At 46.1% G+C, this 15,706-nt stretch overlaps 1 protein-coding gene across 2 annotated transcripts in view; it reads right to left on the reverse strand.

Annotated features, from left to right (window-relative positions):
- Positions 1 to 1,071: 1,071 nt before the first annotated feature.
- XKR6 (XK related 6) overlaps positions 1,072 to 15,706 on the reverse strand; it is a 292,719-nt gene continuing 278,084 nt past the window's right edge. Inside the window, exon 3 of one of the 2 annotated variants that reach the window (XM_081810730.1) lies at positions 1,072 to 14,179. In XM_081810730.1, the coding sequence (XP_081666856.1) occupies positions 13,215 to 14,179 (965 nt within the window). In that variant the 3' untranslated portion in view covers positions 1,072 to 13,214. Of the gene's footprint in view, positions 14,279 to 15,706 lie in introns of both variants that reach the window. The other variant, XM_081810726.1, reaches the window with a different exon arrangement.

The following is a 15,706-nucleotide window of genomic DNA, read 5'->3' on the forward strand; positions in this document are numbered from 1 at the left end:
CAATAGTTTTGCTCCATAAAGAGTCAGTTAGCAGTCACCAGCTTTATTGGGTTAAAAAGGGAAGAATGACTGGTAGACAAGTATCCAAGAAAGACTAAACAAATGTGAAAACATCCTGAAAAATAGCCATCATTTTGAGAAGAGAAATTCGATTCCAGCCTTCTGACCCCTGCAGGCTGCCTCACCTCACCAGGCAGACGGGTCGAGAGAGCCTGTGACCAGGTGAGCACATGAGGAGACCCAAAACATGACTGCAGGGTGACGTCCATGAGGCCAGGGCCACGGTTCTGTGGCCTGTTCTTAGGCAGACACAGTTAGAAAATGCCGGAAAACTCTGCCCAGTTGCAGGGAGAAAAATGTATTTGCTTTGAACAGCAAACCATAGTGACAACCCACAGACACCAAGAAATCTTGAGGAGTCTTGAGGAGATTTGATTTCTCTTTCTTTCTCTCTTTTCCTTATCTCTCTCTTCCTTCTTTCCTTCCATCTTTCCTTCCTTCCTTCCTTCCTTCCTTCCTTCCTTCCTTCCTTCCTTCCTTCCTTCCTCCCTCTCTCCCTCCCTTCCTTTCTTCCCTTCTTCCTTCCCTCCTTCCCTGTTTGTATATTTTCTTCTGTAACAAATCCATAATTTTTTAAGTAAAAGAAAAGAGCCACATAGGAAGGCAGGGCTGCACCCTTAGCCCTTCCAGGATTGTGCTCTCATCTTCCCTTTCCCCACCTCCAAATTTTTCTCCTTGTGCCCCAAGGAGCTACTTTTTCAGTAACACCAATAGAAAAGTAGATTTCTTGGAAACATGTCTCGTCACAAAAAAGTCCATGCAAGGGGAAAGATAATGACACTGTTATACACTGGGAATGGCCCTGGGGATAAAGGGACATCGATAGGGGAGGATGTCACATATGCTCCCGGAGTGGCATTCTGCATCTGTGACAGGTTAAGGGAGGGGACCCCAAAGACTGCTCCTGTGCAGTGGGCTTGAAAAGGACTCTAGGAGTTTTGTCCAGACCCTGTGGTTTTCTCCCACCTAACACAAGGCCTTTCAGGTAGCAGTGGCTGTCTTTCCCACACCTATCCAGATCCCAAGCATTCTTAGAATATGGCTCACCTCACTGCGGGTGGCTTCCCTTGCCCATCCAGTCAAAGGAGGGACCTCAGAATGGGATGCAGGTCAGGAAAGAAAGCACGTGCTTCAAAGCTCTGTATTGCATTCGTATCTTTCCCATCCAGAGAACCTCAAATGCTCTTTTCCCTTCTGTGGAAGGACTCTTCCAGCAAAACCAGATATCCTGGCACCTTGGGTCGTGTGGATTCTGTCACCAGGGCAAGAGGGAATTTGAGTGACTTTTTCACACCGAGTGTACCTGTTTCTTCCCAGGTCTCTCTGACAGACTCCAGACTTGTAGCCACCTGGGCAATGCTCTAAAATCAGTTCTGCCTCCTACAACGTGATCGCTCTGAAATGTCTGCCGTCTGTAAGAGTCACCGGAAGAGGATGTCACACTCCCCAAGTCTCGGGCGGGAGGGGGCTGCTTCACTGGGTGGACTTCACATCATGTGTGGACACCAGTGCTGCAGGTCCAGACCCATCAGGCTTGGGTTTCCCCCGCCAGAAATCCTGGCAGCCTAAGGACATCTAATGCCAACCAGGGTCCAGGTAGTAACTTCCACCTTGCTTCTCCAAGGATGCTTCCCTCTCTTCACTCGCTCTGGGGAGGACTGTGCTAATGGGTCGGAGTTATTCGGTGTGATCTGAAAGCCAGAAAGTAGGAAGCTATTGGAGAAAGCTGCTGCCTGGAGTCTGCAGGTTGCTCTGCAGACCTGCTGAGAATGCTGGGAGCAACTGGAGAGTCTCAAAGTCCCAGCACAGCCCCCGTTGGCCTCCTGTCCCAGGTGGAGGAGAGGGAGGCACATCTCAGTCCAGGCCACTTCATGGCCCCGTGCCCCAGAGAAAGAAAAACCCACCTAAGCTGGGTCTATTTCAAGTCCGGCAAGAGCTATAAACATCAAAATACTCTGTTTCATTAACTTCTTAAGCCCTTTAAGGAAAAGATACACACATACGTGTGTGTGTGTGTGTGTGTGTATAGTATATTTGTATATACATATATATGCCCAAGATTGGCATATTTAGGTATTTAGCTGTGATCAATAAGCTTAGAATGCAGTTATACGGTCATGTACTTCTCACCGAGGCTCCTAGGTTCTGCACAATTCACAATAATCTCAAAATCTCAGATCACCTCACAGCTTATGCGGCTTTCAGTGTGCGCTCTCTCTGTGTCGCTCTCTCTCTGGCATTTCATAATCACTAAAATTTCGAGCAAATAAAAATGAAGCCCTCAGTCACGAGGAGGCGTCATAGGTTAGCCTCCATGGTGACATTGGAGGGGACCCTACCACGCTGTGAGCCATCACATTGCACAAGGGCTTTTGGTTATGTTGATGCGCTAAATGCCCTAGATAGCTCAGGGGATGCATAAAGGGTATTTTCACTTGGAGGCCCTTATTGGCCTCAGAAGTTATCAGTGAGTGTGCCCAAATGCTGAAGTAACACAGTCAGCCCCTCTCTCCTGCCCTCCATTCAAAAATCTCCATCAAAACCCTTTTTAAAGAGCCACACCTTTTAAAGGCATCTATATGTATTTAAATGAAGAAATGCAGCCTGGCCTTGACCTCAGGCAGGCTGGACTCCTGGAGAGGCTAGGGCCATGGCTCAGACAGGGGTTGCAAGGACAGGTCCTGTGTGGCTGATGACATATTTGGTGGAAGCAGCAACAGTGGGGTCAGGGAGCTAATGGGGTTGAGTTTGGACAAACAGCCCAGCCTGAAGCAGTGTGCCTATAGGGACTTGCCTTAGGGAAGGAAGGCGTTTTGGAATGAACACCGGAGGTGGGACTGTCTTGGGCACGGGCTGGAGAGGGGCGGAGAAGTGGCTGAGAAGCACAATATGATCTGGGGCCAGGCAGCACAAAAACTGAAGACATCCCTTCCTTGGGTTGAAAGGAAAACGGTTCCTTACTATCTTGGGTTCCTGCACAAACTCACATGGGGCTTCCCGAGTCCTGTGTCCAACATGGAGGACCACTGTGGGCCACAGAGCCCCATGTCTTTTCAAACCAAATAACCTTCCCTTTCTCTTTGTCCCTTCTGACCCCTGAAAGGAAAAGAAAGGAATCCTTTTCTTTCCCTAAAGACTGGCATCATATAGTCATTTTCAAAATAACAAGCGGTTTCACTCTGGTTCTAAAACAACAGAGGAAGCCCCCACTGAGCTCTGAGGATGTTTTTTTTCTGTGGCATGGAGATTTCTGGAGATCCAGGGAGACAGCCCTAGTAGTATCGAAAGAGCATTCCTCCAGCTAAGCTCTGGGCCACTTCCAGGAAGCTTCGCCTTGGGACTGGAATTCCAACCTGCTTAGCTCAGTAGGTGGTTTGGCTTTTTGTAGAAACTAGAGAACTCTGGGCACAGCACTCAAAGAGTAATTTGAGATGTGCTATATTTTAGAATATTTGAGATTCCAGACTCGGTTCCTTGAGTGTGTTTGGGAAGGGAAGAACTTTGCACGTGGAAAAACAAATGAGAAATTTTAAAAGGCTTTTGATCACTAAGCAATTGAGAATTCCTTCCCCCACCACCATCGAAAAAAAATTTTTTTAAAGACAAGTCACGTGTTTTGATTTGTTTTCTAGTAAAGACCCTTGTCTTTGGAGGCCAAGACTTTCCAGCAAACAACAGTATACCAGACTCTCCAATGACACAAAGCAACCAAAACATATCCAGCTATTATTGTTCCAGCACAGCATAAGCAAACCGCTCTCTGGGTCTGGAGAGAGAAGATGAAGGCTATGGGAAAACTGAAGTTGAGCAGGACGAATGACCGAAATAATAGAACCATATCCGCTGGTCACAGGATGCACTCACTGAGATTTGCCTTCATTTTCCCCCAAGGGGAGAAGATCAACCGATATTTGTTTGCTTCTCAGAATAGCATTCTCTGATGGAAGCCAAAGGATTTAAAGCCCTTCCTTCTTGCCCAAATATTTGGGAGGGAAAGAAGAGTAGCCTTTCTGTGCGGAAAGACAGAGAACATCTTTCTTGACCCCTCATAGAGATAACTTTGTTATTCTGTTCTCTTGTAATCTTTTAAAAATATCCATTAATTGGAAAAAAAGGAGAGGAGCTAGATCACCTTCCCCTTCTTCTATGGCACCTCGCATGGATGCCTTGCACACCACAGGTGCTCAATGGAAGTTTAAAAGGATTTTAAATAGGAAGCAAACTTGATAACCATAATACTTTTTATCCTCAAAGTGCTTTACCAAGACATTAATGACCTTATCCTCACAACACCCCTGTGAGGTAAGTAAGCAATACTCTTCCCATTTTACAGAAAGAGAAATTGGCCCCAAGAGTGACTTGACCTAGGTCCGCAAAAGGATAGAGTCCTGGATTTTCTACTTCTAGTGACATGATCCATTCATGAGAACGTGCCTTTCTTTTCTTGAGATGCTTTCTCTGACCTTTTAGTAAAACAATAATGCTTAAATATGTCACTCAGTAAAATCGATTTCCTCTGTTTGAAAAGAATATGCTTTGCTATTTCCGTCCCAGAGTGTATAGGAAGTAACAATTAGATGATTGCAAATATTTTCTTTCCACATACTTCTGAAAGCCTTTCTCTTCTTTATCACTCTTCCTACCCATCTACTGAGTCATTTTGTTCTCTGTGGTTCCACGTGTCCATCTTCAAAGTTCTCATTCATAAATGCCATACAATTCCTTTGCCATCCATCCCAGTCAAAAAAGGAGTGCCGATGAGAACAGGGAGTCAATCTGAGGTCTCATTTATTCCTTCCTTCAGGAAACTATCAGAAATACCTTGTGGAAACAAATAATCCCAGCAGGATTTGGTCTATCCACAGAATGATCAGATACAAAATCAAACAGAAGTCATTATTGAATTCCGAACTATGGTCTGGTCCCTTGTGCTGTCAAAACAATAATATTAGTCTTAGAGAGCAGAGTCAGAGCAGGTGGGAAAGGAGTTCTTGTCAGGGATCCACAGCCAAAGAGCAGGAGGCTTTTCAGCAACAACTAGAACCTGCCTGGGTGAACTCTTTGTTCCTTTGGGACAGTCTCAGAAGGTGCCTTTTTTGGGGGGGGATAGAATTTTTACATCAAAAACACCTGAACTCCAAGGAAAAGGCCAGAGCCAGAGCCAGGTTGACTGATCCAGAACAGGTAAAGCTTCTAGAATTTTCCTCTCCAAGAAGGTTCTCAGAGCCAATAGAAAATCAGTGTTGCAGCTGGTCCTCCTGGAGTGCTAGTGTCCTTCTCCACTGCTCCCACCTACCCTCACTCTAGTTTAGTCCTAAGAAGAACATAAAGGTTCTTAACATGGGTCTGTTTTCTTGCTCAAAGGGTATCTTGGTAGTTGAATTGATAACAGTCAAACCATAGTAAAAAGAAAAAAAAAAGAAAAAAGGAAAGAAAAAGAAACTCAACTAAAATTTCCAATTCAAATGTTGAGGAAAAAAATACCCTGATTTGGATAAAAATCATTGTGATATTCCCCAGCCCCTGTTTGTCTCTGAATCTTTGCCTGTAGGCTCCACTCAAAGCACACCAGGGAATGATTAAAACCCACAATTGGGACCCACGTTTTGGCTGATGGATGTTTTTTAAAAAAAACAAAGTTTTGTTTCTTTACTCTGCAAAGAGGCAAAGAGAAGATGAGCCCATTTGATGATGAGAGCCTCAAGGTTGAAAAAGATTGTGCGAAAGAACAAAAGTGAGGGATAGTTCCTAAAGAGCTTTCGCCCACCTTAAAAACCATCCAAATGCTCCCCATGCACCCATTCTCTTGTCTGCCCAAAGCTCAGTAAGTATCAGTTTTCAAACTGATCCCTCCATATATTCTCTGATACATTAGGAAAAATTAATATTAGTACATTTGGTTTAGGATTACAAGTGGCTGGCTTGAGCTAGGTGACCCCCGGTCATCAGACCAGAGTACCATTGTGCTGGGTTCACAGTGCTGTGAAGTATCTAAGAACTATAAGTGTGTGAGACTTCTCCCTGTCCAACTGTACTGCTCATCCTGTGGGCTTCCAGGTGCCACTGCACCTGGAGAACATACGATCCTGTGGTTCCATTTTCCAAGTAACGAGTTCACCACTATTCCTTATATGATGCCTTTGCTATAGGCAATAATGACTGAATCCTCACAGCATCCCTGAGCAGGAGAGAAAGAGGTTGGCCTTCTCTCTCTCCACTTTACAGATGGAGAAACCAAGGCACCGAGAGGTGAAGTGAGTTATCCATGATCACAGTGGGGACCCTGAATCAGCCTGTGATATTTCCTGATCATTCTGGGTCTAAAGAAAAGCTTCTAGGAGGTCTACAGCTAAAACAAATCTCCTAACCCCACTGTGGTCTGACGACCCCAGCCAGGAATATGTTGGGGATAGAGAAACAGACCAAGGGAGTCACTTAATAGGTGACCAGTTGTCCATATCCACCATGACATATGGCCGAAGGCTACTTCTAGAGGGATGTTCACTGGGTTACCAATTGGCACTATACCCAAAGGAAATTATTTTTTGGTCCTCCTTGGTTTAAGGATGGGTTTTAGGAGTAGTCCTTCCTGGATGAGCATGGGTGAGCTGACTGACTTCGGTTTGCATTGTGGGGTCTTGTGATTCATGTTAGGGATTGGCAGGGGCAGGAATCTCCTACCTGGGCTTGCATATTGTTCTGCATGGGATGAGGCAGGCCAGGGCAGGTGTCCCTTAGATTCTGCCTGCTCATTTCCAATTTGGTCTATTTCTAGCCCTTGACACAAGGTGTTGGCCATGTGCAGGGGGATCTCCTACGGTTGTCCGTCTGCTGCCCTCAGGAGCTGCCATTAATAGCACTCCCGACCTTTGGCTCCAGTACATACCAGCCATGTCCTGCCAGCCACTGCAAGGAAAGGTACGGGGAGCAAGAAGGCACAACTCCTTTCCAGCAGACAGAGAAGAAGCAGATGGTGCCCAGGAGAGTCAAGTAAGGCAGACAGAACCAGGCAGGCAAAGAAATAAAGCTGCAGGCAGATCAAGGCAGTGCCCTTGTCTTTTGATATTTGGCCAGTAGCATAAGATGCAGTGGTTTAAGCAGGAAATGAAATCTTTAAAATATCTAAGGATGGAGGAGAAAGAGGCTTGTGTTGTCATTGCAGGAATGCATCTTTTTACCCCAGTGAGGGGCTTGAACAAAAAAAAAAAAAAAGAAAAAAGAAATTTCTGAGAGGGCAGAGTTGCCTTTCTACAAGTTTTCCAACTGGGACCGGCACACATTGATTTAGGATGCTCTGGGGGCAGCCCTCTTACAAACTGATGGTTTTGTAGCCTGTGACAGGCTAACCACTGCAATTTCCATGTCCAGGAGGTTGACCTGCGGATGAGAATGGAAAGTTGCCTCTGACTGTGGCCAGTTTTGGATGAGGAGATAATGACACAGACTGTAACCTTGAAGAATTTTCCCATCTTATTCACCCCGTTCACACCTGGACTTCAGTAAGAGGAGCTGATATTGACTTAAATTCACTTCCTACAGGATACTTGTGTGTGCTTCACAAGGAGGGCTGCCCGACAGAATCTAGTAGTCAATAAATGTTTGAGAATGAAATGAACAGAACTGCTACCCATAAGGCTGATCTGGCCACTGGGGTGAGTCTAGGTGTCTGTGCTCTCTTCTCTTTCATCATGCAGGGTCTTTCCAGGTCTCCTCTGAGCTCTTCAAGACTTTCCTGGCAGTTTTCTGAGGCTACACTGGGAACATCCCTTGAATCTAGGTGAAATTAATTGCAATGAGCTCTCTTCACTCTCCAAAGTTAAATCCATCCCCCCATCCAAGCAAATCTGATAGTGTTATTTTAACATTTTTCTGTTTGGCAAAGAAATAACAGGTTTCAGCTTTTCAGTAAGACAATCAAATGAGTGTCCACAAAGAGTGCATCCTCATGAAGGCCACCACGTGAAGGTGCTTGTCATCACCCACAAGAGGCCTGAAAAGGCTCACTTTGAGTAAGGAGCCATTTTCCTTGGGAAAGAAAATGCCATCTTGGGTGCTAAACAAGCGTTAGATGACCCAGTTCACCCCATCTGCGAAGATGGGAGCCAGAGGGCATGGAGGCTATAGGTATGCTACGCTGGGGCCCCATTGTCCTTTGGAATCTGGCATCCTTTTCTCCAGACCAAAGGCTCGAAGCCTGCACACTGCTGTCCTTTCTTTACACCTGTTCCTAGGTAAAGGAGAAAATGTTGCTCCAGTCTGGAGGCGTCAGGGCTTGGGGCTCATGATAGATCCCTCCATCCCCAGAAGCAAGGAGCAGAGTAGATAGGGGAGGGGAAGTAGGCTTTCTCTGTCGCACACGTAAACACAGCGAGGGAAGTTTCGGTGTATACAAAGGAGCAGGGCACTGTCTGTTTAAGAGGTTCTGCAAATGAGATCAGCATCAGAAACCTCTGCTTCTGCCACTATGACTGTGTGGGAGGGAGTAAAAGTAGAGGGAGAACTGAGAAGATGATGTCTTTTGGTGTTTTCTAAAAACCTGTAATTTTTTCTAAGAATAAGGCTTTTATTGGGACGGGGCCTGATGCTGATGCCATGAGATGCCACAAGGCCAATAGAATCATCCTCATGACCATGGTCCAGACAGGTATTTGTACTCTTTTAAACCACTCTGGGACTCAAAGGGCCATGGTTATTGAGGTGATGACAAGCTAGGCCACCAGGGCCATAGAGTACTGGCTGAATTTGTGCCTGGGGAGGTAGAGTGAGGGGAATCTGGCAGGAGTGGGAGAGCCCCTGGGACCGTAAGGAAGTATTGTCCTTCCTCCACTGGAAAGGGACATGTTGGTAGCACGTGCCATCAAGAGCAATGGGGCCTGGTCTCCATAGTGCCCCTGGTTCCCAACTTGTTTGGACGAGTCTGACCTTGCAGGGCAAGGTGAACCTTCTAGAGACAAGAGTAGAGAAGTGTGTTTGAGATAAGAGAAATTCTGAGGGTGAGTGAGGCCAGTGGGGGCTCATTTGATGAATTTAAACCTTCCTTAGCTCCCTTCATCATGGCCTTGAGAGATGTGATATTCCCATTTGGGATGTCCTGGGCTTGTGACAACCAGCTCAGGGGATGTCACTTCGATGGTATCTGAGCAGAATGAGGTTTCCTTTCATGCAGAGGCCCAGAGAGGAGCCACACCCACTGAGCAACAGAGAAACAGGACCTACAGAAATGATGTTAACAAAATCAACCAGATTTTAGAGATAGTACCACATATCTGAGAATGAAAAGAAGAGCCAAAGTCTCTGTGGAGGGTTGTGGGCATATATGAAAGGGGGCGGGTGGCAATAAGTAAAGAAAAGGGACTAGCTTTCTATTTTATTCTACAGCTCCTGCTACAACACTCTCATCTCCTACCAGAACTAAATATTGAGAGTTAATTAGTTTTCATCAGGCATCATCCCCCCTGGGGATAGGGGTGGAGGGCAGATAGGGCAGCCTGACCCGGCGCCTCATGGTCCATAAGGGGTTTGCCGGGCGCTCAAGCAAATGGCAGACACAAAGCAGATGCTCAGTGTGGGACGAGGCCACCGCTGTTCACCGAGTTCAAAGAGTGACCTTGGCGCAGAGCAGCCTGGAAGGTCTGGGCTTTCAGAACCAGAGTCTTCCAGGTAAGGAGAAAGACCTTCCAGGGGAGTGGGTGGAAAACGCCAGCCGCTGTGCGAGGTGGGGGAAAGCACACCGGAGGGAGAGAGAAGACCACAGGGGAGCGGCTGCTCGGGACTAGTGGACAGAGGGTCTCCGGATGATTGGAAACGCAAGGACCTGCTATAGGCTGATGGTACCAAGGAGGCGGATGAAAAGTCTGGTCATTTTCTTTATGTGTCCCTGCCTCCCTCCCATGTTTTCTCCTTCTTTCCAGACTTGTCTTCCTTCTTCTGTCCCTATGCAAAACCAGATTTCCCTGTTGCTGCTCATAATGCATATTTTCATTTTTCATCCTCAGGAAAGTAACAGGCATGATGGAGGGGTGAGGAGTAACGTTTCACGGGATCAGTGTGCCCTCCTGCCTGTGTCTTGCTGAGCCCAGTCCAGCAGAGGTTGAAAGAAAGGATTTCTGAAATGTCCTGTGATCTTCTCATTTGTTCCCAGTGGCTAAGGCCCCAGAGGGCCCTCCCTGAGTTGGAAGTTGTCACCCCAACTTTTGGCGCTCCACGTCCATGAACTTCGGTGATTTTCTCAGTTGCGTGTAAACATAAACACACACACGAACACACACGCATACACACACATGCTGAATGTGGAGTAGTAGAACACGAGCGGCCAGTTAAACCCTGTGGCTGTGTCACAATGAAACAGAAAGAGAAAGGAAATAAATCCAAGGACAGGCAAACAAGCGAAAGTGGCAGAAGTCCCAAAGGGATGCATGGGGTTCAGTGTCGAGGATTGCTCTGGTGATGGACGTCTAGAGGGCTCCAGGCACACCGAGCCCCAGAGCTGAGGCAAACAAGAGTTGGGACCCCAGCAAGCCAGGATGGGATGGCCCCTCTCAAATGGCCTCACCGCCTCCAGCCTCAGCAGAGTAAGCAGCAAGCTAAGCCCTCGGTAGGGAAGCAGAATAAAAAGGAAAAGCACCGCTGACCGGATCAGAATTCCCAATTTACCGTTGAGTGGCCCATGGGCCTGTCCTGGGCTGGGCGGAGACAGTCCCACATGGCTGGTCTTTGCCAAGGCCAAGGTGTGCTCTGTGCATCATGCTTCCTACATGGATGGGCACGAGGGCCACAGCCTTTCTGCACCTCTCCTCCCTTCCTCCTTTCCACCAGGGAGGACCTGAGGGGACAACCGAGTCAGGGAGGGGGACAGGACGGCACTGCAAAGTTTAGTAATAATAAAGGAAATCAAAGGAATCTGAACAACAAAAAAAAAAAAGGAGCATCCAGTTTACAACTGAAATGAAATTGAATTCTTTTTTTTCTTTTTTCTTTTCTTTTCTTTTTTTTAAACAGATTTAGATAAACAATAAGGGGGGATGGGAAAGAGAAGCCTCTTTGAATAATAATTTTTAAAAAAAACCCACAAACATAAAAAAAAATCCTCAGTTTTTGAACTTCTCTTGAGAATAGTTCAATATGAGGTCTTGCACCCTAAACAGTTATATCTGGAATTTAAAAAAAATCGCAGCTCCACACAACAAAGACAAACGGTATTTACTGAAAAATATTGTGTGTGTGTGTATATACATATACATATACACACACACACTTATATATATATATATATATATATATATCTTTTTGTGGAGATTTTTTTTCTTTTTGTAATTTTTTTTCTTTTCCTTTTTTTTTTTTTTTTTTGTGTGTGTGTGTGTGTGTGCCCAAGTAGAGATACAATGGGATTGAAAAGATGCCCTAGAACAGAATATTCCTTACAGGAGTAATACTTTGAAAAATAACATTTAAAAATGGTTGAACATACTTGCAACACCTCCAGAAATTTGACTTGGTACAATGTGAAAATAAATAATTGAATCAAATCTTCACCCAAATGACGTGGCCTCGAAGAGCCAGAGTCTGCTGCTGGTATGAGTTTCGCCATCCAGACGGGGGCTGATATTCAAGCACCATCCCCTCCTCCCTGCTGCCCGCTCCCCAGCACCCTTATACTCCACCTCAGCCATACCCAGAGTCTGTCTTATATCCGTTTTCTACATTTCTGGCAAGACCTTGCAGCAGACACATACACACATATATACGTGTGCTATGGGCACACACACATGCACACGCACACGCACACGCACACACACACTCACCACACACACAAAATTTCCCACTCAACCCAGATGCACCGAGTGAGCTGAATGACTTTCAGCCAACCACAATGGTGAAAGACAGAAGCACCAAACAGTCTTTGAAATGGGTCAGTTATTACAATTTGACTTTTTTTTATATTCTAATTTTCCTCTTTTGTTAATATTTTTAAAAAGCACAAATAAAAAATGAAGAATTCTTTCCAGATCAATTTAAGGCTTCCCACCAAATGGAAACAAAAGAGGCCTTACACAATATCACACGTGATAAATGTATACCTTTCACGGCCTTAAAATGACAGAACGAATCATTTTTGCCGGTCACTGATTTAAGTATTGTGCCTTTAAATTGATGTCATTCTTTTTGCTACTATGCTGAGTTTTATTATTACTGATGTTCTTTGATTACATAAATGGAAATCTCCTTTAATTTGCTTTAGAATTTCCTGTTCTTATAGAATTATTGGGGTGGCTTTTTGTTTTGTCCTGTTTTGCTTTACCCCAGGAAACAAATGCGATTCTTAGCAGTGAATGCTAAAATGGCACATAGTCAGCCTTCAAGTACCTTTTCCAGCCATCTGAGTTTCAAACAGCCAGCATTTTGGCTCCTAGAAGGCGCTGATAAGTTAGGGGCAAGGACAGGGGACAGGGAGAGAAACCAAAAAGAGGAGGGTTTTCTATGCCTTTGCTTTTGGTAAATTTGTTTTGTTCAATACAAATAATCGGATAGGAAGAATGATTGCTTTGCGGTTTTTTTGTTGGTTGGTTTTCGTTTTGTTTCTAGATCTGTTTCATTTGATTGTTTAATTTTTCCTCTCCTGGAGCAAAAGTCACCAGAGAGTTTTGCATGAGGAAACATGACAGTACTTAATGAAACTCAGCACCTAAGGGCATAAGGCAGTTGAAGGTTTTGTTTGTTTGTTTGTTTGTGTTTGTTTTGTTTTGTTTTGTTTTGTTCTTTCAATCAGCACCAATCCTGTAAATGATCTACACTTGGTGTAAGGTATAAAACTTTTTTTTTTTTTTCTTTTGGAGTGGAGACAACTCCTCCTTCTCCACCCTATGAACCATAGTGTGGGATTTTTTTCAATACTGTTTCTTATGTGTAAAAAACAAAAGAAAAGTTTTCGTTTTGTTTTTACTTACAAAACATAGAGAATATCTTTGTATACATACAGCGACTGGAAAGAAAGCTTATCTGAAGGGGTTGTGACTTATTCTTTTCTTTTTTTTTTTTTTGTAGCATTGGTGGTGGTGGTTTTGTGTATTGGGGGAAGGGAGGGTTATATTTCTTGTGAGCGGTGTTTACTGCAAACCAAACTTAAGGTTCCCTTCTCAACTTGGGTCAAGATGCTCTTAGAGTGAAGACTCATACTGTAGCAACTCATAAAGGAGCGGTCCGTCTCGATACCGAATGCCTACTGCAGTGGGGGTGACATACTGCAGAATGTTAATAGTCCTTCTCAACCTCCTGTCTACAAAATGAGCATCCCAAGCTGGATATCTCTTTCTTGGCATGTCAATCTTAATGAGGGGCCCTTCTGGGTAGTAAGGACGCCCCGGCGGGATAGAGGGCCCCATGGGTCTCACTTGGAAAACGGGCAAGCAAGTGTCAGCCGTGAGATCCTCCTGTTGTTCCGTTACGGCTCTGGTAGGCGTGACCTGGGTCCCCCGGTACCCAGGGGTCTGAGGCGCCATGGGCTCAACATCGGGGGGCAAAGGGATGCCCCAGAGCAGCTCGGCACAACAGGAGCTGGCCAAAATCTTAACTCGCGGCCCCATGGGATGCAGCACACCGTAATATAAGAGCATCATTGCGATCCCAGCCACAAAGCTAATAAAGACACAACACAGTGCTGGCACCGCGTAGGAGTCAGTGGTCTCCGGGTTTCTGTAAAAATACCAAAGGAACGTCAAGGTAGCATTCTCGGTCAAGACTATCGTATAATATGCAAACATTCGATATCGAGTCCGCCCTTCCTTGACGTTAAACCAGCAGAAAATGTACACAATCCCTACCACCATGTTGAAGAGGATCTCCTCCCACTTGGACATGCAGAAGTCTGTTCCGCCATGGATGATCCAGAAGGCCATGGCACACCAGTGAACCACCACGAAGATCCCGAAGTAGAGCTGGAATATGGAAGCAAAGAGGGCAAAAGAGATAACTCTGGATGAGATGGTGAAGAGGCGCCAGAAGAATTGGATGAGGGCCCCTCTGTAGCTCATACTCTTCTTGTCGTCCCTGGAGTCCCGCAGCAGCTTGTGATAGGAGGCTAGCACCCAAGCCAGGGACATCAGGGAAGTCACAGAGGAGACACCTGCCGGAAAGACACAAACCCACACAGTCAAAACCTTGGACATCGAGCGCCGGGCAGGGCGGGGCTGCCAGCCGAGGAGACGCCCACACACACCGCAGTCTAAAGGAGGAGGGAGAAAGAAACACACAATCAGGAACTGGATCTTGAGGTCACCGCTGTTCCCTAACCTAGCAACTTTTGCGGTCTAGTTTTACTTTTCACAACCCAGTCCGGAACTCCTGGGGACCCACGACTCAAGAGTGAAGCTGAGGCTGACGTGCCTCGCCAAGGGAGCCGAGAACTGGGGCCACCATGGTGATCGACTGCATCTGCGATGGGCCGGGCGGCAGGTGTTCTGTTTTAAGGCATCATGAGCTTGCGGGGATCCTTGTTGCACATACATGTGTGGCCGGGGTCGGTGGCCCTGTCCCCAGCAGCCTGGTGGCTCTCAGAGGAGCCCACAGAAGGGATCACCGATGATGAAGCCCTTCGGCTTGCTCACTGCCCCAAGTTCCACCACTGTTCTCCTCTGGGAAAGCACTGGAGTCTCCATTGCTTTTTCATCAGCTCGCCCATGCCTCTGAACTAAGGCTTTTGCATTTAGCTTCTCCATCCCCTGCCTATGACCACCCTGAGATATCCTGCCTGTTTCGATGGTTGCCTTTCTCATTCATTCTTGTCTCTCTCATTCTTGTCCAATCTTTGTTGCTTTCTCCAACCCACCACTCTGCTCAAAGTTCTCTGAGGCCTTGGATTGGGAGGCCCATCCTTGTCTGGTCTCTGTCCTGACTCAGCAGCACTGTTGCTCATGCTTCAGGAATGCCTTTTCCGCTCACCATCCTCTGCTTGTCATTCCCTGCATTTCTCCTCGGCGGGCAAGTGAATGTGTCTGATCCCAAGTCATACTTCAATTGCTGTAGAGCAATTTTATTTATAAGGCTGCCTATTGGATTTCTGTAACTCAATCAAACTCAACACAATATATAGTTAGTGGAGTTTCTCCAAATCCACCCACAAGAAACCAATTATTAGGCAAGTATTACCATACGACCCCCTCTCAAACAAGATTCCCCATCCCCTCTCGACGCCCTCACGCATTTTCTCCGCTCCATCTGAAGCCTCTTTTGTTTTTCCTTTCTCTCCGGATTTCAGAACTAAATGCAACTCAATTCAGTTGGAGTCCTGAATACTGTTCCTTTGGCATCCATCTCCTTACAAGGTTCCCTAACCTCATACCAGAGCACAATTCCCCTATGACATTCTCCAGGCTGAAGTCAAAGTTACCTCATCAACCTCTCTCAGCTCAAAGGTCCAGGAGCCTGCTCATCAAGAAACTCATTCAACTGCCCCAGCCCTGCAGCCTTCGATTGGTCTTTCCCTGGGGCTCTGCTCATCATCCCACTCCCCTCCGAGCCCCCAGGGAGAGTCAAAGTCCCCTGTCATTTTACACTCTCCCTGCATTCACCTTCCTCACCCACCTCACTCACATACTCCTTCCAACATCTCACAGAGATGCTTGGGTTTACAGCTTGCAGAACGATATAGCGC

Source organism: Leptonychotes weddellii, chromosome 2 (assembly GCF_054177405.1).
Source record: "Leptonychotes weddellii isolate Sample4059 chromosome 2, ASM5417740v2, whole genome shotgun sequence".
Lineage (NCBI taxonomy): Eukaryota > Metazoa > Chordata > Mammalia > Carnivora > Phocidae > Leptonychotes > Leptonychotes weddellii.